This window comes from Photinus pyralis, unplaced genomic scaffold, assembly GCF_008802855.1.
Source record: "Photinus pyralis isolate 1611_PpyrPB1 unplaced genomic scaffold, Ppyr1.3 Ppyr1.4_LG5, whole genome shotgun sequence".
Classification (NCBI taxonomy): domain Eukaryota; kingdom Metazoa; phylum Arthropoda; class Insecta; order Coleoptera; family Lampyridae; genus Photinus; species Photinus pyralis.
The window spans coordinates 29,527,656-29,551,596 of NW_022170596.1; the positions used below are offsets into that span (position 1 = coordinate 29,527,656).

The 23,941-nt window shown below is 35.3% G+C and overlaps 2 protein-coding genes across 2 annotated transcripts; both read left to right on the forward strand.

Moving 5' to 3' along the window:
• Window positions 1-588: 588 nt before the first annotated feature.
• LOC116171768 lies at window positions 589-19,975 on the forward strand. Its single transcript, XM_031488746.1, has 2 exons — window positions 589-739; window positions 19,263-19,975. The coding sequence occupies exons 1-2, from the start codon at window positions 713-715 to the stop codon at window positions 19,854-19,856; spliced, it is 621 nt and encodes a 206-aa protein (XP_031344606.1). The 5' UTR covers window positions 589-712; the 3' UTR covers window positions 19,857-19,975.
• Window positions 19,976-23,016: 3,041 nt separating this feature from the next.
• On the forward strand, window positions 23,017-23,941 carry LOC116172867. Its single transcript, XM_031490178.1, has 3 exons — window positions 23,017-23,138; window positions 23,409-23,598; window positions 23,647-23,941. Exons 1-3 carry the CDS (start codon window positions 23,052-23,054, stop codon window positions 23,769-23,771), a joined length of 402 nt encoding a protein of 133 aa, XP_031346038.1. The 5' UTR covers window positions 23,017-23,051; the 3' UTR covers window positions 23,772-23,941.

A 23,941-nucleotide genomic window follows, 5' to 3' on the forward strand; every position in this document is an offset into this window, starting at 1 on the left:
CAATAATTAGCATCGAAATGTGCCATCCTTGTACCAAATCGCAATCAACCGCGACATTTCGTCACCGTTTCCAATCTAGTTCACGGAGAATCAATCCATTGAAGATGCTAACAATAAAAATCAATTAGGATTAGGAAATAGGATCGCGGTAGTTATTAAATCGCTCATCCTCAACACGTACATATATATCGCGGGATACGTACTCAGACAGTGACTTATGTAATCATATTCACATAACCAATTATACTAATCTCTTACCTTCTAACTATCTATAGGTACGCTTTAAGCTACTGGTTAAAAAAAGAGTGTCATGACCATTGCGTTTTTAAGGAAACTTCCTTTAGTTCCTGATGCTTGTGTATAATAAATCGATCCTTCTTGTGTTTGTCCTTCGAGTGGTTTAGACGTTACGTAAGAGGCATTCTAGCTCATCTTCAATGCTAAGTAAGTAAATGGAAAATGGTCTTCATGCAGCAATTGTCAAACGTATTGGCGTCGTCCGTTTACGCTTCGAAGGTAACCTGTTAAACGAGCTGGTTGATTGTAAAAGAACAACGAGCATCTTACGAAATTGAGAAGCGGCTATAACACAGCGTAGACTTTAGTTTATTTTGTTACCTATAGTGATGCACACGCACTTTTGTTAAACAATTTTTGACGTGGTGATTATGTACATTTGTAGTTGACGCAAAAAAGCGATCGTTTTAGAAAAATGGGCTGTATATATTTAGTGCTTTTCGTAAGTCGTTTTTATTTTTTTTTTAATTTTTCTGTTGAAAAGTTGAGGGTTTGTGGTTTAGGAATTACTGCAGAGTTTTTGGCATCAATTTTCTGGGAGAAACCATCGCCAGAGGATTTTAACTAATTATTTACTTGCACTGCCCAGAAACAGTTGTAGAGTAAATGCTTTATTTTTGAATCTCCATTTTGGAAAAATTTTTGTATAATGTGCCCGTGTCGAAAAATTTGTTTCATATGTTAATAGCAAGCATTAGCATTCATTTAAACCCGTGTATTTTTCAAACCATTTGTTTAATTATACGTTGTTTTAGTAATTACTGTAGGTAGGTATGTGAAAAACTTAAATTATTTCATTGAAACACATTAAGTTGCCCATTTGTTTTTTGTGCGTGTTTCTTTGAGAATTGTGATTCATTGATTGTGTTGCGGTTATTGACTGAGAATTGGGACGCAACCCCTAATAATGAACACCAGCCTTATCTTTTCCGTGGAAAATGTATAGGTCATCTTCCTACCCCAAAATTGGACTTCGCTCTGAAATTATGTTGCTCTTGCATTAGTTATTTATAAACCGCCCAAGACCTTTGAATTGAAAACCACCGATCGAGGCCGTGCAATTATGTATTGTTTTAATCGTTTATGAATTTCAAAGTTAGAATTAGAATTTGAGTTCGAAAAATACGGGAATTTCATAGACGCTTAATGAAGGAAGAAGGTAAAAGACATTAAAAAATTGTCATTGAGTTTATTTACTTTATCTAAATTTGAAACCTAAGGTCGTACATCCGTCGTTAAAAACATGTTTTTTTTTTACTTTGAGGTGAACTGACACTAATTAACTTCTTTGCATCTTTAATCTTTAATTAGATATCTTAGCGATTCAAGGTCCTCACGTTTCAATGAAATCGGAATCTATACATTTGCAAAATGCATATTCAAACTTCTCACTTTGATCTAAAAATAAACAATCTCGCAAATCTTTCATAATTTTTCAATACTTGGGTCCATTTTCCAAATACGAATTCGCTGTAAGAAGCAAGCTATAAGTAAGTTTGGTTCAACCATATACGAAGGGGTGGTTCGATTAGGAATAGAAATGTATGCGACAACAAAGTGTGAGATCTCGTGTGAGATGGTTGAGTTTCAGGTACCAATTTTGGGATGTCCCAACTGAACTTTACACCCCCTAAGATTAGTTTGCGGAAAAAATTATTAATTTGTGCGGAATGGCGACCAAGCCTCAAATTGTAGATGGGGATCACACCTTTAAATAATTTTAATGGAACCAAGGCTCTAGTTTTGATACCCCTCGCTTTGGTTTAATATAAAAATGCACTTATTACCTACTTAGAGCCCCATTCTACCATAGTAGTTGAACCTCAGTTGAGTGGTCTATGGGTAAATAAAGAAATTTGATGGACTAGAATTCAAAAATGATCTAGCAGGTTTTTATTGTCAGTCAGCTGAACTGGTGTTCAATTGTGGTGGTACAAATTCATTAGAAACCTCTGCTATTTTGTTTATTGGATTTAAGTAGATTAACGCATAAAGCCCGTTTGTAACGATCACTTATTTAGTCAATTTTTAAATAATTTTTTTAGGAACAAAAAAATTGAACATTTCATACATACTTTGATCAATTTTTTGGTAGTTATTTTAGGAACTGAAAGTTGTCCTAATTTTGTAATGGTTAGAACCTGTCCTATTTTCCCTCATTTTTTTAGTAACTTTTGACAGATTATAGGGAATTTGTAAAATTAAAATTAAATTTATATTCATTTCTAAAGCTCACTATAATACGTTGACAGTAGATAGAGACCTTAGTTTACAGAAGATAAATATTTAGTCTCCAGATTTAATATAACATAGGTTATGTACAAATGTTTACATTTTACTGGTACTCATTTATGACATTTTTAGGATAGCATTATCTTTATTGAAGAAAAAAAGGACTAAAAATTTGACTAAATAAGTAATCGTTACAAAAAGGCTTAAGTATATAAAGATGTTGCGGTTGAGTGTATTTTTCGAAGGGTTTCATTATATTCATTTTCTGTTTTACATCCCTTTTACTTTTCAGAGGCAGTTTAATAGGGGGTGCATATTTTAGTAGGGACACTTTATGCGCATACCAGGGTTGTTTTCTGAAAAATATTATTCCTCAAACCTAGAAATTGAACTTGCTATAACAGATGTTAAATGAATGCGTTTCTGAATTACTGAATTTATCTAAAAATCTATAGCGTAATTGTCGCGATCGTTTAGATATCCCTAAAGATATCCCAATAAAAAATTGCAATACTTAAAAATTGCTAATTTAGCAAGTACAAATTGCACCAGAATTAATTATATTTCAAAATTCATAATGAAACCCACAAAGGTCCGGCTAGCTTTCAAACTAAGCCAATTATTAAAACCTTTGAAATCGTCAAATTATTAAGTTACCTAATTTATACATGCAATCAAATTAAACTCTACCGATCGCCAAATCTAAACAACATAATTGTCTAGAAGTCACAGCAGGATATAACATTTTATTGGTTAATGACCCTATTCAAATTTAATGGCACAATGCTTTCTGTTCAGGCAACACCGAAATTAGCTGTTAAAAGTGTTCCAAATTTTACAACCACCAACGTAATAACGTATTGATACACTAGGGCCTGAAAGTTCTTTCCATAACGCATTCAATAATATATTTCATGCCAACTTAAATCTACAATAAACGTACAATACTTCGATATTGCTACATCCATTTATAAAGAATTGACAAAGAGAACTTGTTTATAAAGTGCGAGGTGTAGACAACATTTGAATTTCAATTAACTGAATTAATTCTAATGGAGTTGTTGCTTGCGACTCGAGGTCTCATTTACAAATACAATAAGAGGAAGTAGACTGGATGCTCAGCCAAGGTAAAAATTCGATCTGGGAATTAAGAAAAGAAACAAGATACGAAGAATCGGTTTTCATTTTCAGTAGGGGAATTTTTCGTCACTCTGCTCGCATTCGGAAACCAGACTTTTGATCCGGCTCATATTCATTAGCACTGTTCCCTGGACTCGTAGAAATCGATTGACGATAGTGTTAGTTACGGTAGCGGCGACTGAAACACAACTCTAGAAATTAAATCAATTGCCTTCTGCGTCTAACTCCTAAATACTTTCGCAGCGACAATCTTCGTAACGAAACGTCCAACTTAAAACGCTTCTTGATATCAGGTGTTCATCTACAGAGTGAGTAAAACTGGCGGAAAACGGGTGCTTCGTTACAGATTTGCCTAAATTAGAAAAGCAAAGTTCTGACTGAAGACACTAATCAGAAAAAATTACAATCAGCGTTTCCCAAAGTTTCCTTTTTGGGGTTTATTTAGGCAAAACGTTTGTTGTGTCCTCATTTTTGTACAAACTCGTATAATAATGGTCTCAGCTGTTCGTTGGGACCCAGTATGTCATTTTCATATTAACATTATATTAGAACAAAATATTTATTGTTTAATGTCTTTCATGGGTGCTCGAGACCCTACACATGAGTCTAAAAAACCTACGCATAAATTTTGTTGGGTATCTACTATCTGGCAATATAAACAGTTGAATATTGAATTTCTTTTATATTAATAGCGTGAAAATTGGAAATGGATTTGTAGTTCCATTGCAGAGCATTCATGGCCAACGTGGAAGTTCCTTATTTTGCCTTTATGGGTACAGCTTAATGAGTAATCCTCAGGAAAGAGAGACATTTCAGCCGAAAAATACAACGGGCTTTTCAAATAATTGGCCGACGCTGACATAATAATAAGTATCATTACTCTATCAATTTTCGCCAAGTTCCTTTTTATACGCTTGAAAAAGTTTGAGTATTGTAATCCTTAACCATAAGTGACGCATCCTTGCTCGTCGGGATAACACAATATCAACCCGCCCCTATTCACTGGAGTTGCAGGGTAAATGGTATATAAGAGTCTTTCTTTTTGTTTAAATCGTTAAATCTACTTACTTTAAACACTTCAAAGTTGTTGACCCTTTGTCTAAGTAATTGCTGTTTATGGAAAAATGCGTTTAATTGTCCTCAATTAACACGCAACCATTTCTTTGAGTAACTGCCCCTAATTGACTACTTGACAGCTTAAAACGCAGATGACCTAAAATCTAAAGAACGGTACATATGATATATATGACAAAATAATTTCCGAAAAATGTACTTATAATAATAAATCGTGGCACCACTTTCTTTCCGTATTTAAAAATATTTTTTACTTTCACATCGATCACAATAAACAACTCAAAATTGGTAGATTACGATTTGTCAATAACTGAACTTTACAACAACACGTTGACATTTTGGCGATGTTGTTCCTGAGCGCCTTGGTCCATACTTGGCGTCATTGATGCAATTTAATGTCTTTAACTTACTTATTTTTTTAATTATTGACTCGCGTTGCGCACAATGGCTTGTTGAATATCAAGTTTTTGTATACAGTAATTGATTTGCCTTATTCAGATACTATATCATTTCAAGGATAATTATATACGCACGATCGATACTCTTTAAAATTCTAAATATTTGTGTTTCATTCTTGCTTGGCTTGAGCGAGTAATTAACTTACTTTACAGTCTTAAATATCATCTTTTTCAAGGTTTCGCCACGTAATAATAAGCGGTTCAAACGAAAGTTTCGCACCATTGCAATTATGTGGATGAGTGCACATTAATAGAGGCATCATTTCCTTATTCCCAATTCACTTTCGGTTCTTTCACTTTTATCTTTTGAATTTTACCCACTAACCTTGTATGCACTCACCTAAGAAATTGAGAGTGATCCTTTTCGTCTTTACATTGAAGAATACGTACGAAAAACGCATAACCGGTCTTCCAAAATGCTAACCGCTTTTTAATGCTCTATTTATATAACCTAATTTGTTTATATTTTTTGCGTACGGAATTTCATAAATAATTTATGATATTGGCGGAAAAATGTTGGGATTGTCCAGAGGTGCAGCGTTATCTTAGGACAAAAGGATTAACGCTTAATTATTGTTTTACATTTACATCTCATATTATTGTGGTCTCATTTATGGAGAAATGTGTGCGTGAACGTGCAGATTCTTATACATATGTTCTACTTTACCTTCATTTCGTATCATTTTCCTTCGATGATGGTCTGTGGGATTTAAACTTTAAATGTCGACCAGTTTTATATTTCTATCACTTCTTTTATTAACTATAAATATTTCCTTACGCAAGATCCTGCTGAAATTGCCATATAATCTTTCAAGTTTCAATAGGCAAAGGTCATGTATCGATATGGAAGAAGTTTCATGGGTTCAATTCGTCTTTTGATACTTCCTCTTGAAATTTGGTCATAGGGCTGTCAGTACTCTAACTTGCAATCCTAGGATCCGTCATGTAACTGAAAGCTTGAAAATTAGCGAATGAATTCCAATTATTATTATGAACTGTTCGAGGAACTGTTTTAATTAATTTACAATCGTCATTATAACGTAATAAGGATTGTTCAAATTTACTAGTAAAAGAAAGAGAGAGCGTAATATGTTTTTAGTAACACGCAACTTACCCGCTAATGAGGTATGCGGGCATAGTTTTATCACTTGGTGCACGAAAATCTAATTTAGCACTTTGTGCACGACAATCTAATTATTACGTGCGTAAAATGATAATCATCATTGATGCAAACATGGCTAAACTAGAGTGCAGTTAAGACCTCCAAAAAATTCGTCTAAAAATTAAAAGATTGTCTCGATCTACTAGTGTTCGTGTTCAAACTATAAAATGTGCCAAATTTAACTAATGAAAATAGTGGTTGCTATTAAACATAACAGTGAGCATATTCAGCACAAGTTTAAAGTACGTAGATTGGTAGCAAAATAATTTGAAGCTTCTTTAAAAAAGATTTTGTATTCAGTGTTCCAGATCAAATTTCCACCCTGTATAAAACTCGAGACTTGCGGAAGGTTAACTTCTGAAGGGCATCAAATATTTTTCTTTCCTAAATCTTTTAAGCTTACAGGATTTATCGGCAACACCATTCTATTAAATTTAATCATTTGCTGTTTATTAAACATTTCATAGTTGCTTTTATATAAAAATAGCGAATTGCGTAGGGTTAACTATTTATAGGCTCACATGCGTTATTAGCAACCCATGTTGAATTTAATTTTTTTATCAAAATTTAGGGGGTTGAATTAGTTTTCCAAATAAGTTATATTCTTGGTGGAAATTCAAAGAGTAAATTTGCCAGCGGCGGTGCAAATGTGGTGCGTTTTCTTTCGTCTACGAACAATTAGGTGTCTTAGAGGAGGACGCCAGCTACTCGAAGAGGTTGAGGCGAATCTGTTTCTAAAGATGGTGGAGGCAAGATTCAAAACCTTCGCGATAGCGGATAGCAGCGAGGCGCAGAAACGGAGAAACGACCATCGTGGAACCAGGCCAGGGGTGCGAGTTAAGTGAAGTTAACAGAGGAGGCAAGTAAAAACGTTGAAACAAGGTATCCACAGGCAGGGGCGGACTGGGTAACTGCGGGCCAGGTGGAATTGCATAGGTTACGGGACATTAAAGTATTAGTGTAGTAATGATGGGGGGGGGGGGGGTTAGCTCTGAGGTGCACCATTTTAAAGTACTCCTTTCTCGAAAATAAATTACCATGTACAGTTTTTTTTTAAATTGCAGCTGATAATTAAAAGTAACAAAATATACAATTCACACGAGGTGCGTCGCCTATCATTGTATTTCAGCACTTTCATGCTACGACAAAAAATGATAAATTCATTGTAAAACACTTCAATTAAAACAGAATTTTTTAACAACCTAACATCAACCCCAATTAGAGAAACGTGTTAATAATTTATTAATGGTGCAAGAAACTAAATACAGCACATACTTATAAATTTCCAACGGGCCATTATGATCTACAGGCCAGGTGGCAATCGCCACCCGCCCCCCCGGGCCAGTGCGCCCCTGGTTATACACTGCCTTTTTTTGAGCCTCGAAAAAAAATTGTCTCAGATCGACCCGGAAAAAAAATTTTCTTATAGAATGTGGCCTGTAGAATCCATAATTTCAAACAGTTCCAAGATTGGCTACTAGTTCAAAAGTTACAGCCCTTTAAATTTTCTTTCGAAATTGGTTTCTAGTCTATAACTTTTGATTGAGAAGTCTGATTGAAAAAGTACGAATTGTTTTGGGTTCTACGCACCAAAATTAATAAGAAAAAGTGTTTTCCCGAGAAATTTTGGTGCAGTCGATTTTTGGTAAAAAAGGAAGGTTATACACAGGGGCGGACTGGGTACTTACGGGCCATTAAGCCATTAAAGTATTAGTGTAGTAATGAAGGTGCCGGGGGGGTAGCTCTGAGGTGCACCACAAAAACATTTTAAAGTACTCCTTTCTCGAAAATCAATTACCATACAGTTTTTTTAAATTGCAGCTGATAATTAAAAGTAACAAAATATACAATCCACACGAGGTGCGTCGCCTATGATTGTATTTCAGCACTTTCATGCTACGACAAAAAATGATAAATTCATTGTAAAACACTTCAATTAAAACAGAATTTTTAACAACCTAACATCAACCCCAATTAGAGAACCGTGTTAATAATTTATTAATAGTGCAAGAAACTAAATACAGCACATACTTATAAATTTCCAACGGGCCATTATGATTTACAGACCAGGTGGCAATCGGCCCCCCCCCCCGTGCCAGTCCGCCCCTGTCCACAGGATGAGAAAGACACAAGAGGGCGATTTATTAATAAGGGCGAAGACATAGGAAACAATAATACACTGTCTGATGGAGGGTATAAAGGTGAGATCCACCGCCATCACCGCTTACAAAAGCAGTTCAAAGAGGAATTGAGGAGACCGCCACGGAGAAGAAGCTGAGAAAAACGTTAAAGGATATAGCCCTCCTAAAGGAAGAGACTAAGATTGGAAAATCTCACGCACATTAGAGAGGTGGAGAATGAAATAAGTACAACCAATTACTTTATAAGTCAACTCAATGGGTACCTACGCGGATTCAAAAAAAGAAAAAAAACCCTTTGTGCAGCAACTGTAACATCAAGGATGACGGAGAGCACACCTTTTTCGTGGTCGGGAGATGGACAAAAGAGAGAGAAGTGTTATACAACCACGTGGGAGAAGTGTAACGCCGGACAATATAAAAAAAGCGCTTAAAAACAAGAACACATGGATGGCGTTCAAGAAATATTTGGAGGATAATATAACGATGACAATTTTGTGAAATTTGTGAATTAGTTAACAACAAAATGCGGCGTTCTGTGGTTGGATGTAGTACACCTGGTTTCCTCTTTTTGCAATCCGCTTTGTTACAGCTTATAGCATTTTCGAAGGTGAACTTTAACGATTTCTTCATATTTTTCGGCATATTTTGCATTTCTTTGCTCCTAAATCATTATAATTAAGAAATTGTGGTATTTGCAGTAGAATTAAGAAACAAATCCCATAAGAAACCTGTTCTCAATTTAAATCTTAAGCTCCGCGTGACGTCATAGGCGGACTGGACGAATTTTGAACGGAAATCTTGTTTTCATTGTCGCCTCATATACAAACGGTCGATTATCGGGGAAAATACATAAAGTATCGAAAAAAGTGTTACACCCTGTGTTACACAAATTACAATAGTTATAGGGGTTTTTACCGTCTACTAGGTAGTAGACTATATCATTATGCGGGTCACTCTGTAATTGGGCGCAAGTCTGTTGAGGGCCCAGAACAAGAGAGGGATAATAAATAAATCAATAAATAGTAATATTTCAATTATACAGATTTGGTGATAAAGGGGTGGTCCACCAAAATTCCATTTTTTATAGTAGGTACGTAAAACAACTTTTTAGTTAATGGTATAAAAAGTACAATGTGCTTATAATTAAAGCGTTAGAAAATCGAATTGTTCTACATACAATATACTCAGCCCTGTGATGTATCACTATAACGTTCAACTTAACCTGCAGGTTATCTGTGAAAAACGTTATTTTGCCTATACTAAATATCGCAAAATATCATTTTTTTGCCAGATAACCTGCACTTTAAGTTTGACGTTACCCAGATTCATCACAGGGCTGATTGCCTACTTAGCGTTAAAGTACCACTAAACGATTAAAGCACAGTATTAGATTATGGAGTTTATCATTGTCTTAGGATGATAAATACTTATCCAAAGCTAAGTCTAAAATATGAATAATAATAATTTGCAGATAGTTCTACGCGAAATATGAAGATTCTAGAGATGATAACTTGAGTTTAGTTGGAGGGTGGATATTGACGTAGCGTTTGAGATATAATCCTTCCCATGAATTGAGTCCTGCATTTCTTCAATATTCAACAATATTACGAAACTGTCGTCTAATGTTCAGTAACAATTCTCTAAAACAATTGGTGACATATATCCCAGTAATTATATGCCAAAAAAGTGTCCGTTGCTTGTTACACAGTTAATTATTAATTATTGTTTAAATAACAAATGGCATATGGTGGGAAAGTTCAAACTCTCAGTAAAAAATTGTCGCCTACAATTAAGGTGAAAACGAATTTTGTAATGGATGCAAAATTGCGGATATAAATATATAGATTAAAAGCGCTTTGCGTCGCTCCTTCACTTTTATAAGCTAAATCTGTGTGTGTCATAATTTTCATTTATGTTATGTAAGGTTCTTAATGTGCATGAACGCATCGAAGCGTTCATGCGATTTGATATAAAACGTAAACTGCTAATTACATACCTACGGTCATGATTGACGACATTTACGAATGACGTTGATGATCAAATTCGCCAGAAGTTTGCGTCTTATCTGGAGTATTGGACATGGTAGCTTTCATTTAATTGGGAATATTAAGGGATCCCAATTTATACTTCCATTTTAGATCGATTTCATGCAAGGAAATTGCTAGACACATATACACAACCTATTAGTCAAACTCTTGGTCTTCCTTTTGGTGCAGTGTTTAACTGGAGTGCTCCAAATGTACCAGAATATGACGTAATTTCAATAGTACCTATGGCAGTATTTGTTGTGGTCTCGTATAGTATAAGAATATTGGTAGATAATATCTAGCGCTTCCACCAGTCGTGTCTGATGCTACTTGATCAATATTAATAGGTGGAACAAAATCAACTGTTAAATATTAACAAATAAATAAGTATTGATTAGTCAAGGTTAAAACTTGGTTAACGTCAACACTTTCTGATTGAACAATTACTATACGAGTACAATCAGCTGAAAGGAGATTGCACTTTAGCAATAGTACCTATAGCTGCAGGTTACAAACATTTTCAGACGTCAAGAGTGGTGTGGCAAACCCTTATTATTATAAATTTGCTTTCATTTCCAGTGCAGTAAATGAAGGTGGTAACAAAGAAAATTATTTTAATTTAACGTTCAACTATCGCGATACCATCTAAAGGAGTTAAAATTAAGGTGTAGGTAATTGATTAATACCTAAACGTTACAAAATTATAAATCACTTTCCCTTTTCGGGAACATTAAAATTAGCACCTTTTCAGTATCAGGAACTTAATCCATCAAAATCCTGATGACTATCTTTAAACAATTTACAACATTCACCGAAATGACAAGCGAACTTTTCACGTTGCGTTATTATACGTGTCTGTAATACAGATCCTGCCAAAAATTCATTGCAAAAGGAAATTGAAATTTTATTACCTTAAATTGATGCAATTGTGCCATCTAGATTTTTCGAAACTTCATTTTGATGCATTCGAAATATGAAATGTGGTAAAGTAACGTATTACGCATACTTAACTGTAATTTGAATTCAAGACATATACCTACACGAAAAATTAGGTAATTAAACAAAACGCCTAACAATCTACAAAATGTAGTTTTATATTTAAACAATTACATTAGCTTTGTTAATTGACTCCCACGTTATTTCGTCGGTGTCGTAATACTGTACCATCTTAAGAAATTAAGACACACACTTCCGTATTCCGATAATTTCTCACACGGTATCTCTGCATCTCACATTTCCTTGGAATTAATATAAATTAGTGGTGGAAGAAAACAAAGGTCAGTTTTATCATTGTACAGTTGCGCAATAGGGGCATTCAAAGTTATGCTAATGGGAATTGGATAATCTAAATGATGATATAATATTCGTGACATATCAATCAAAGAGGTTACCTCAACTAAAATTGATTATATTGTTCCTGCAATAGAAATGGTTTGGTAATTACAGACTGGGAGAGCAAAATTTAATTGATGCTTTGGTTGAGTGAAATCATTCGCAGAAAAAAACTAATAACGCTTTAAATTACACACAACGCGCACGTGAGAGCGGACCTTTTCTCCGTTTAAGCATTGAATAGTTTAAGTGAATTCGTTTGGGATAATTTTAATTTAATCATTTAAATGCCAGACACGTTCCTTCCTTGGTTCACCATGCTATTTTGCAATCGCAGAAGGCGGGTTGCTGAAAAGCATATTGGGCCACCCGCCATATGAAAATTTTCCAAAACAACATGGCGTTTTTTTGCCTCAAAAATTAGACCATTTCAAAAAGGAAATGAAGTTTAAATAAGCATATAAATCGTGGAAGACTTGTTATCGTCACAGCTCTCCTAGGATTACTGTCCATTCGGCGTTTTCCACAAGAATTTTTTATGACCATTTTCATTATACTGAATACTTATAATAGGCAAATATTCGTATAATACGGTTTAGTGGTTATTGTAATAATTTTTTACGAAATTGGCATTTGCGTGACTCTCTTTTTGATTCAGAGCAACAAAAACTAAAAAGATAAGAGAGAGAATTGCATTATTACAACAGCGTTATATAGTGTATTTGTAATTGTGATTTATAGTGCAAGAGCATGCTGTGAAAAATCTTGAATGCCCAGAAAACATTGCTATATACAAATTAGTCAATGCAGGATGACATGTGAATGCCATTCAGTTGTAATTGTCTTTCCTGTGTAATTTAGATGTAACCGTAGAAATTTGGGTCTAGTTTTTTTCGATTTAAATATTTGTGGTAAACTTAGGGGCCCGAAGATTTTGGTAGTGGAAATGTATAGACAAATAAGCGAGAATTCGGTGGAATGGAAGTGCCCTTTTTGCATATTTTAATGTCCTTAGAGCATTTGATGTCTGTAGACGAAATGTCGGTGATTTGGATGATATTCAGGTCGTTTCAGTATCGTGGAAACTGCAACGTAGCATATGTTGGTCGTGTTTGGGTTTGCGCATCTCCGTCGAGGGGATACGCAGTTTTAACGCGATCCATACTCACACGCATTTCAGAACCTTTGTGAGGGTCTTGGAGTCTCTAAGAATGGCAGCGTAGGAGCCGGTATATGGACTATGGAGGTTAAAGTGATCGTCGTCGCGAATTCGAAGCAGTACCATGGAAAGAGCTTGAAGAAAAGATTCACCAAGATGGCACATAAGCGCTTTTCAACTGTCTATGGAATAGTTCAACCATACCATTGGCACAGGGATGGTAACTGCAGGATTGGGATTTTTCAACCCCAAACATTTTCTTCAGGGTTGTGAATAAAGCAGACTCGGTCCGGCCATTCTTCAGTTAAAAGACTGCAAACACATTTCAGTCTTAAATTTTTATATATAGAATTTATCGTGTGATAAATATAATCGTGAATTTTCCCATTTTTCCGGTTAAATTTTCGCATGTTTTGATATGCTACGTCCTATTCCCAGGGAACAGTAATCCAACAAACCAAAAATCACTTAAATCGGTCCAGCCATTCTTCAGTTAAAAGACTGCAAACACATTTCAGTCTTACAATTTTATATATATAGAATTTAACGCAGTATATATATAATCGTGAATTTTCCCATTTTTCCTGTTAAATTTTCGCATGTTTTGATATCCTACGTCCTATTCCCAGGGAACACTAATCCAACAAACCTATTTCTATTGTTATATACAAATTTAAGGGGAGTAAAAGCGTATTATTAATATTATTATTATATTATATATAGGAGGTACCTACCAGGACCTTTCTTATACCAGTTATATCCTTAACAATACGTGTACCAGTTTTCAAAGCGATCGTACGTCGTGCACATGATACGTACACTTATCTGGAATTAATCCTAGCGACTTTGGAACAGATCCATTTTTGACCATCCGTTTGTCCGTGTGCATGATATAGTTTGTTTAGAAACGTGCGATCGCTTTGAAAATTGGTACACATGGTCTTAAGGATATAAGGTCCCTATTGTTTTTAAGTTACTTAGACTATCGAGTCAAAATGTTTCACTCCAGGATCGTTCGGTATTCAGTTGTATCGGATTTTTATATTTGATTTTGTGACAATGGAAACTTTCCGTAAACATTTCTAAATTGTTCTCAAATATTTGAAATAACTTAAAAGTACTGCCTTTTTTTGAGGCCGGAAAAAAAATTGTCTGAGATCGACAGAGAAAAAACATTTTCTTATAGAATTTGGCCCGTAGAATTCATAATTTCAAACAGTTTGAAGATTGGGCATCTAGATCAAAAGTTACAGCCCTTTGAATTTTTTTTCGAAATTTGTTTTTTGTCCATAACTTTATATTGAGAAGTCTGATCGAAAAAGTATGAATTGTTTTGAATTCTACGCACCAAGATTAATAAGAAAAAGTGTTTTCCCGAGAAATTTTGGTGCAGTCGATTTTTGGGAAAAAAGGAAGGTTATACACTGCCTTTTTTTGAGGCCCGAAAAAAACATTGTCTCAGATCGACCCGGAAAAGAATTTTTCTTATAGAATGTGGCCTGTAGAATCCATAATTTCAAACAGTTCCAAGATTGGGTTACTAATTCAAAAGTTACAGCCCTTTGAATTTTCTTTCGAAATTGGTTTCTAGTCTATAACTTTAGATTGAGAAGTCTGTACGAAAAAGTACGAATTGTTTTGCATTCTACGCACCAAAATTAATAAGAAAAAGTGTTTTCCCGAGAAAATCACTTAAATCGGTCCAGCCATCCTTCAGTTAAAATACTGCAAACACGTTTCAGTCTTACATTTTTATATATATAGAATTTATTTTCAAACGTCGTTTAAATGTAGTTATAGCGACTGTTTTATGAAGGTTTAAGTGTCACTTTTTTGACACCTATTTTGAGCGGCGTATAAGTGTTATACTCCGGCGGCGTATAACATTTATACGCCACTCTAGTGAAAACAAAATACACACTTAGCATTTACGTCCACTAACCTTCTATTTATCAGTCAGTTTGAGTTATACTGTAGTCATGGATACAAAGCAATGGGTGCGTTCACCAGAACCAACTGTTTGCAAACCGTTTGCGCTTTTTATATAAGCATATTTACTGAACGCATTGCTAATTGTCAAATTGTTTGCAAGCGGTCGCCATTTTTTTAATCATAATTCAAACTCGCTGAAAATCACAAACATGTTGATCGGACATGCGCATTTGTCATAAGCGCGCAATTTGCCTGGAAACCACACGTCAAATTTAATTTGAGTGAATTTTGAGAAAACCGTTTTGTATTCTTTTTTGTACATTTCAATAAAAATATGGCAACCTTTCTACAGTTTAAATACATCCTGCTATACGAGATGAATTGAATTGTCCTATAGAAAATAAAGATTGGAGTATTAAATGCATATTCACTGGATCCTTGAGTAAATATTTTTTATCCATAAATTGTACCTGCTTTATGACAAGTTTTTATTTTCAGATTGTTACATTTAATAAATTTAATAAACTCACCACATAAGTATAGTCATTTTAAGGAAAGAGTTAAGATTTGTATAGGTGAAAAACGTATAGTTATAGCACAGATATACGACGTATAATCTGTGGTTATAGTGTTGCAAGGCAGGGTTTAATTGCCAGCAATCTACTAGGAGACGAGCAAATCGTTCGTGCCGTTTTGGAGCCTTCATAAACCGCATATGAAGGGGTCAGTACAAGTCCAAATGAAATCGAGAGCACTCAGCCAGTATCAGTTATAGGTTATAGAGATACTTGTGTTAATTATTAGTATACGAATAATGTACCCTAATTAGATTCGAAGAGAAGTTTGGTGTGGAACGATTTCACACAGTTATTCACAAAGTTATTACTCGCCGAGTATTTCAAATTTGACATTCGTCAAAGGGCTGAAGTAATACTGTTAAAATATCTTCTTTTTTGTCTGGCAACTTTGTCGTGGGCAGTGTACGTTCGCAGTTTCTTGCGTTTTTACGGATTAACAGCACCATTTATTGATAGGAAAAAGCTCTATCAAATGACACAAAAAGTAAAAATGACTTCCATAAGAAAAAACAAAGCTGATGATGGTTAACCGGAGACGAAACGTCAGACTAAAAATTTAAAACTAGCATCTTGTATATGGAAAAAAGTGGTCACAATTATGCGCCGTTTATTTTGAAATATCTTTTTAAATAACTTAGGTAACAAATAAAAACGATTTTGTAAAATGTCATTTTTTTTCTGGATACCTCCGAAGGTAGTCGGAATTTTTTCAGTTTCAAAACGACATTTTGTTAAGTATCAAACTACTCAACTTTGCCAACCTCTATTTCTTACAGTTCCCGAGATCCCCATGGTGGCCCTCGAATTTGAATAAGCCTGCATACATGGAATGCTCCCTTCTTCATTCATAATTAAATTATTCGATTTATCTCTTACAACTTTAAAGCGCATTGTGTGCAATGTGCAATTATCCAATTTTTGGTCGTGATGTATATGTACTAGTAATTTACTCCAATTTCGCGCATAAACCTATATGCCGATGGTTTAAACAAATATGCATGCCTTACAAAATTACAAACATGTTTGTGATTTTCAGCGAGTTTAAATTGCGATTCAAAAAATGGCGTCCGCTTGCAAACAGTTTAACAACTAGCAACGCGTTCAGTAAACGTACTTATCTAAAAAGCTCAAACGGTTTGCAAACAGTTGGTTCTGGCAAACGCACCCTATCGTTCACCTGCGCCTAAACAGTTTGTGTTTGCAAACGTAATCAAAGCGCAAACACGTTTGGTTCTGGTGAACGCACCCAATGTTATGCTGATATTATTTGCGGTACCTATTGAGTGCATTTTTACCTATTTCCTACCTATATGTAAATGACGTTTGAAAATAAAATATAGTATTTCATTCGAAGTATAAGTTCCTTTATGTGACTCGTATGAATTTAACTTTAAACTTTAAACTTTCATACTCGGTCACATAAAGTGTAACTTATACTCCTCATAAAATAAATATCTATTATCGTGTTATATATAATCGTGAATTTTCCCATTTTTCCGGTTAAATTTTCACATGTACCCGGCTTTATGGCTCAGTGGTAGAGCATTGGGTTATAAATCCGGAGGTCGGGTGTTTGAACCTGGGTTGAGGTAAATTTTTCATCTGTGGCGGAGATGGAAATTACCTTAGACCAGTTCCGGGCATTCTACCGGCTACTCCGAATAAGGTTTTCCTGCAGTTTTCCTAATTCGTAAGATACCGGAGTAGTGTAGACCAACTTAAGACCTTCTGCAGAGGCACCTCTAAATAGCATTATGCGGGTCACTCTGTAATTGGGCGCATGTCTGTTGAGGGCCCAGAACAAGAGAAGGGATAATAAATAAATAAATAAATAAATAAATAAATGTTTTGATATCCTACGTCCTATTCCCAGGGAACAGTAATCCAACAAACCAAAAATCACTTAAATCGGTCCAGCTATTCTTCAGTTAAAAGACTGCAAACACGTTTCAGTCTTACATTTTTATATATATTAAATTGTTGAGGGCCTAGAACAAGAGGGACAAAAAATGAATAAAATAAATATCATCTTCTCCATACACTCTCTCTAAATAATCTCTTTTTCAATGAAATAGGTAGCATACATAATTTGAATATTTATGAAAATTATATGCGAAAGATGTAATAGTTAATTAAAAAATATACAATTAATGAATTATCTGTTAGCTTCATCTTTATCAGGACGTGGTTCGATATTTCGATTAGTTCCACGGCAATTAATTCATTTGCACGGGCAATACAGACTGCACATTTAGTTTTACAAAAACAATCTATATTATAAAGATGCTATTTGATCTTGCTGGTAGTGTCTATTTCAGTGACATCCAAAATTGTTTGTCTCTCCAGTCACAGTAGAAATTAGCTTCGAAAGATAACAATTCCGATATTAGTAAGACAATGTGGGGTTACTACTTAACACTATTTCTGCTAGACATGAAATTATACCGCAACTGCATCACTGCATGTAAAATGCCAGGTTTTGTGGCAATGTCAAGTCTTTATGTCTTTTTTGCATGCAATTCGAAGATGTAGGTATATGTAATTTCATTAAAAAAACGGCATTTGATGATTAAATAACGTAATATACTTACTATTCTGCTAAACCCAATTGTATCGGGTAATTATTTTTTCCATTGCTAATTTTTACACCATTTATGTGATTTCTTGCTGCAGCTTGTGTTTGTACCTTTTCTTTTACACATTTCGTTCTTTAACACCAAAGGGTGTAGGAGTTTAATCAGTACAATTAATGCAGTAGAGCTCTACATTGTTAGTTTAAAGAATGAACATTTTAGCTTTGTATACTATTGAATTTAAAAATTAAAAAAGAATTATTTTTCCCTTATGGGAAGCAATAGAAGATGCAAGAAAAGGTAATTGTAACGGACTTACATCTACAAGGGGTGAAGACCTCACTTGCATAAAATAAAATTGACGCCACTGGCAAAGACTTTAATGTGAAAATCAATTTTTAATTTATCCACGACTAGCTCAGTAATAGACACGTTTTTATACCCCTTACCTTGAGGAAGTGTGGCCCTATATCTCCTCTTAAAATGTGAAATTCAAAATCTATTTCTATTTCTTCCGGCACTCCAATTCTCATTACCTTAGTCATTTTCTGATTTATAATACTAATAAACCATATTCATCTTCTCCAACTTCAAGTTGTTTAATTTAATGTCACCCTCATACCTTTCCGTAGTGTAGCCTGTTTTCACTGATGAAGTCCTGACGACCGAAGGACTTCCGGGACAAGGCAGGTATCAAGTACCAACGATCTCTGGGAAGGCGGGTGAGAAATCACTCTAAAGGAGGAAGAATTCTTCGGGATCAACTGCGTCAGGATGGAGAACGCCATGGGAAACCATTCCATTAAAGACCTGACGGTATTCCTTGAGAAATGCCAGAAAAAATGAAATCAGAAAAAAATATTTAAAGAATGAATGTTTAAATGATCAAAATTGAGTCTGACGATCTTGTTACATGGCGAAATATGAAAAACCACACCTTGGTCAACAGATCATCGATTTCCTTTCCAGTATAGGTACTCACATACAAAACATTTTAACATATTGATATGGTTACTAATTACTCCGTCCCTGTTCTTTTAAGACCTTCACCGGGGCCGGCCCCATAGCACGACCCTTAAATGATATGCTAAATTAAGAACGTCATGAGTAGTTTGATCCATTTCAGTGCAAGACTATAACGTTGTTCATTTTTTTAGGTTATTATCGCCATAATCAGCAATGCCTCCAGTAAACCCATTATGGTGACATTCGGTACAAAGCAGGGTCCCATCGTGCCACCAACTCCAACAACGACACATCGCGTACCCCCACAAGACCTCAAACAACCCGCACCTGTCTCTGAACAAGTCAACGACATACCGAATCCATCAACCTACAAACCTGCGGTACCCTTACAGTACCGTCAAAAATTATTGGGTTACAAACCTCACCCGAATCTGATACTCGGTACAGCCACCGATCAGAAGTACTTTGGCAGCTCGAACAAGTTCAACTCGTACAAGCGCGAGCAGGCCCGTGCGCTTGGTTTGGAATACTCCGGTCCGCAATACTTCGAAGTGCAACCGTACGAATTGGAACGTGAACAGAAACGCATACTTTACAAAACCCAAACGCAGCAGTACATCCAGCCCAGAAACGACTACTGGAGCGGCAGGGACGTACCCCAAATAGGCGTCGTTTATTCCTCGGGTGTTAAATACTACGTACCCGATATTTTGTTAACAAACGACGCTTACAGTGAAAACGACGTTTATGGTAAAAACGATTTCAAGTATCAGTATTACCAATAATGACACTCCTCGGCCATATTTTTTAAATTTGTACATTTTTTAGTTAATCTCAGCACCACTTCTAAGTGGCGCTGATGTACATAATTTTAATAATTTATAATAAAACCGTTTTATTTATTGATTGCCTAATTTCAGTACTTTTGGTGTATGCATTAATGCAGTGCGTACGTGAAGAGAAAGTTTCCGAATTGTGTAACACTTGGGCATCTTTTTACTTATATTTACGATGCAATACATTATCACCATTAAGAATCTGTACGTAGCCCAATTAGCATGCGTAATTTATGCGCTTGGGCGAGATACAAATTTCTTGACATTTTAACCAGGAACTGAACAGACAAAAGATGGACTAAAGAGCCTAATTTTATTACTTAGGTGCAACAATGCACGGTATCGGGCTGGAAAATAAGCGAAAGTAATCATCGCCGGTAATTTCCTAATTCAACTTAAATTACACGATCAAATTTGATAAAGTTAGCCGGAAGGCGTGTTTGCATAAGTGTTAAAAGAACACGGCACACGTGCTTCCTGCTAAAAAAAACTCACGACTCGTTAATTGTTAGTTAAATCCAAAAATTATAGTCATTTTTCGTTCTTTATGAGCAATTATTGGTCATTCCAGCCAGATGCAAATCATATGTGAGACCGAAATCTGTTACGTAAATGACGGTAAATGGTCTCCAAAGTCGTTTGTACTTTATTTCCCGTAGTGCCGCATTAGAATTATGTATATTACAGAGACTAATAGCATAACTCTACTGTGTAATTAGAAAGAAATTGACGTACCCATTCGTTTTTTGTTGATGCCATGTTCATAGCAATAAATTCCAATGGAACTCTTTAAGTAGAAACAGAAAAAATCCCAAAATGTGTAACTGCCAATGATGTGCCGCCCATTACATATTTGGGAAGCATATACAGTAGTTCACTTCAAACCATCCTTTCAAGATTTGGGAAGATTGATAGATATAACTTTATTGACAGGCAACTTTCTCAGTGGGTAGCGAACCATAAAACAAATTAAATTGCAAAAATATATTTACGTATAAATCACGACCCCCCTAAAATTGTGTGATTTATTTATAATAAAGACCGTGTTAAATAGCTGGTCGAGCGTAATGATTGCTGTGGGAAAATAATTTCACAATCTCATATTACAGCAAGCCCACTTTTCACGAAAATTAAAACTGTGAGATATTGGCACAGATATAAATTAAAAAGATGGGACTACATTGTGCAAAGTAACATTTGGAAGAATAATAACATTATCGGTAGTTCAAATTAATTTGAAAGATTAGTTTGTAATATCTAGCAAACCTATAAGGTTCCATCAATTAGTTACTTATCCTACTCACATAAGATTATTTATAGTTTAATAAAGATCATTTTACAACAACAAAAAGTTGACAAAACAGACAAAAACTGTAGGAGGAGATAGTCCTAGACTAAATCGATTAATTCACAAAGTGGGTATAATGCTACACGTGTATAATTGGTCTTTAAAGCACTTGCAACGTTAAAGGCACTCCGCTTCGCGTCGTGCCATTAAACTCGTTGCGCGTGCTTTACAGACTTGATTATACACTTATATCTTAATATACTATTGTATACTGTCACTATTCACTCATTGCATTATAATGTAATCCATCTGGGAGGAAAAGTGACGTTTAAATCTCCTAAACAGAAGACACGTAAATTTCCATAGATCTCATCTGTGTAAATAAATTGACATTCGGCCATTCGGGAGATGTGGAGAAAATTGCATTAACAGGTACCACAGACAACATATATACTATGTTGTCAGTACCCTTAGATTGTAATTATCAACAATCTGTTGCAAAATTTTAAATGAATGTGCAGTAAAGACCATCTTTTGGAAATTTTTTCATAAATATTACATTTGTTCGAAAAAAAATTCTCTCCCTATGAAAACGTAAATGCAATGCCACAGATTAACTACAGCAATACTAATGTACCCAATCAGTGCGTCCGAATAAATGAATTTTAGGGATAGGTATATCATCCTGCTAGATCTTGTTTATCATTAGTAACAGCAAGTACACACCGAACTTAGAATGACAACCATTCACCAGTAAAAAGGACTAAAAAGTTCTTTGAGAACATACAATCAATGCCCTAGCGCAGTGCAAAATAACCCCGGTCAAATAAACATTCATTCTAGGCTAAGAAGACAACTACCCCAAGATAAAATTATGGTCCTTAATAATAATTAGACTATTGAATGGGCGCCTCTTAAGTCAAAACTAATGTCATGTATATTTATATTTTCATCCCAACCATTATTGTAGTTTATTGATGTTTTTGTTTACTTTTTCTAACTTCGACGACCACAGCAGTTCCAGTGCTTCCAGTCGTAATTCAATATTATAAATTGTAATTTAAAAGAGGTAATTCAACTGATAAAGACTTGCGATATGAAAAGCTGGTAAGTTCGTCATTTTTGAATTGATTCCCAATAGCAGTGAGAGATTGGGTCGAAGAGTATCCTGAGCATCTTGAAGCTCTTTCGTAGCAATCTCGGCACGTGGCAAGTGCGCCTTGTTTTCGAGTATCATAATGCATTATGTTTGGGCCTTGTATCCCCCCAACCTTCCTCCTGCGATTGCCTGAACGGTGATGATCCTATGCTTGAAGAAATCCATCCGCTAATAATAGGTAAAAACAAAGGTTTAGTGTGCGTCGCTAACCAACGAAACCATGGGCCGTATGAATAAAAGTAAGCAAATGCTTATACTTGCAAAATTCAAAGTAAATACTCGTAACTGCCCCTTCATACTGGTCTGTTTAGCAAGGTTTAGCAGCGCTGCACTGCGTCCTGTCCTTCTGCTTAGAAGCGCTGCTAAGTCGCCCAGTGCGAAGGAGCATTTACGAGTATTTACTTTGAATTTTTCAAGTATAAGCATTTGCTTACTTTTATTCATACGGGCCATGCCTTTGTTTCTATTTCTATACAAATTCAACTTTACTGGCTGTTGATATGAATTTCGCACTGCCCATCAACTAAATTCAAGATGCGATATGTACAAGATAAAACAGTCGTCATTCTTATTACTTTATTGCGTAAAAACGCAGTCTTCCAATAATATACATATAGATCACATGGTAAAATTGCATTAAACTAAATCGTGCACTTGCACAAGCATCCCTTCTCTAACATTGCACCAGATATACCTAATGCGATTCTTGCATAAAGCGTGTGAGTGTGAGAATAAGACACATTTCCTCAACGAGATGCATTTCTTCATTATTTTCGTTAATCTGGTAAGTCAATTATTTTAATATTCAGCTTACTGGTAGATCGTATTTGCATAATGCATTCTTCGGTCGCCGTTACTCAACCTTTAAAATTGTTTGTCTATTCATTTTAAACCTTATTAAGAGAAAAGTTGAAGAAATTGTTGCGCATCCGTGAGCGTCAGTTGTAAACTTTTTGATCTTATTCCGTGAGTTGCAAAAGTAACAATAAACTAAATATGTCACTCATCTCAAGGCAACATCAACTTAATTGGCTTGTATAATCTATGTTCTTAGATTGCATACTCCGCTTGTGTACTCGAAAATATTGCCATTCATCACTGGGAAAAAGGACGCGGAAATTTTGTTAAGGGTAGTTATAGCCTTTTGGATTCTGATGGTCGCGTGCGGACTGTCGATTATGAGGTGGAGGGCGATAGGGGATTTCGTGCGGTAGTCTCGTACAGGCCACCAGGTGGTAGTTACAGTAAGTGCGTTCGTTTATTTCATCTGCTTCATTGAGGCTTACTTTCAGGGTTTCTACTCAATCCAAGTTCTCCATTTCGCCGTCAAAATCCAATATGGTTGCGTCAGCCAGTTGGATTGATCAGTCAGGAGATCTTAAGTGGCCGAAAGTCTTATCCTGAGTTCAAAATATAGTAGTAAACCTTGTTTGGGCTTAAAAACTTCTAATTATGGTGATAATACATTTTGAAATACTATTTGAGTTTGGTTAAGTATTAACCCTAGTCTGTATGTAGAGCAAAATTGAACGGAAACGCATTAGAGGTAAAGTATGAAAAATTAAATGATCCCAAATCAGCAACCGA

Excerpts from the sequence above, each read along its gene's own strand:
- LOC116171768 (XM_031488746.1), top strand. The coding sequence starts at position 713 with ATGGGCTGTATATATTTAGTGCTTTTC. Across the intron at positions 740-19,262 it reads GTATATATTTAGTGCTTTTC|GTTATTATCGCCATAATCAG; the intron begins GTAAGTCGTTTT and ends TCATTTTTTTAG.
- LOC116172867 (XM_031490178.1), top strand. The coding sequence starts at position 23,052 with ATGCGATTCTTGCATAAAGCGTGTGAGTGTGAGAATAAGACACATTTC. Across the intron at positions 23,139-23,408 it reads TCATTATTTTCGTTAATCTG|ATTGCATACTCCGCTTGTGT; the intron begins GTAAGTCAATTA and ends CTATGTTCTTAG. Across the intron at positions 23,599-23,646 it reads GCCACCAGGTGGTAGTTACA|GGTTTCTACTCAATCCAAGT; the intron begins GTAAGTGCGTTC and ends GCTTACTTTCAG.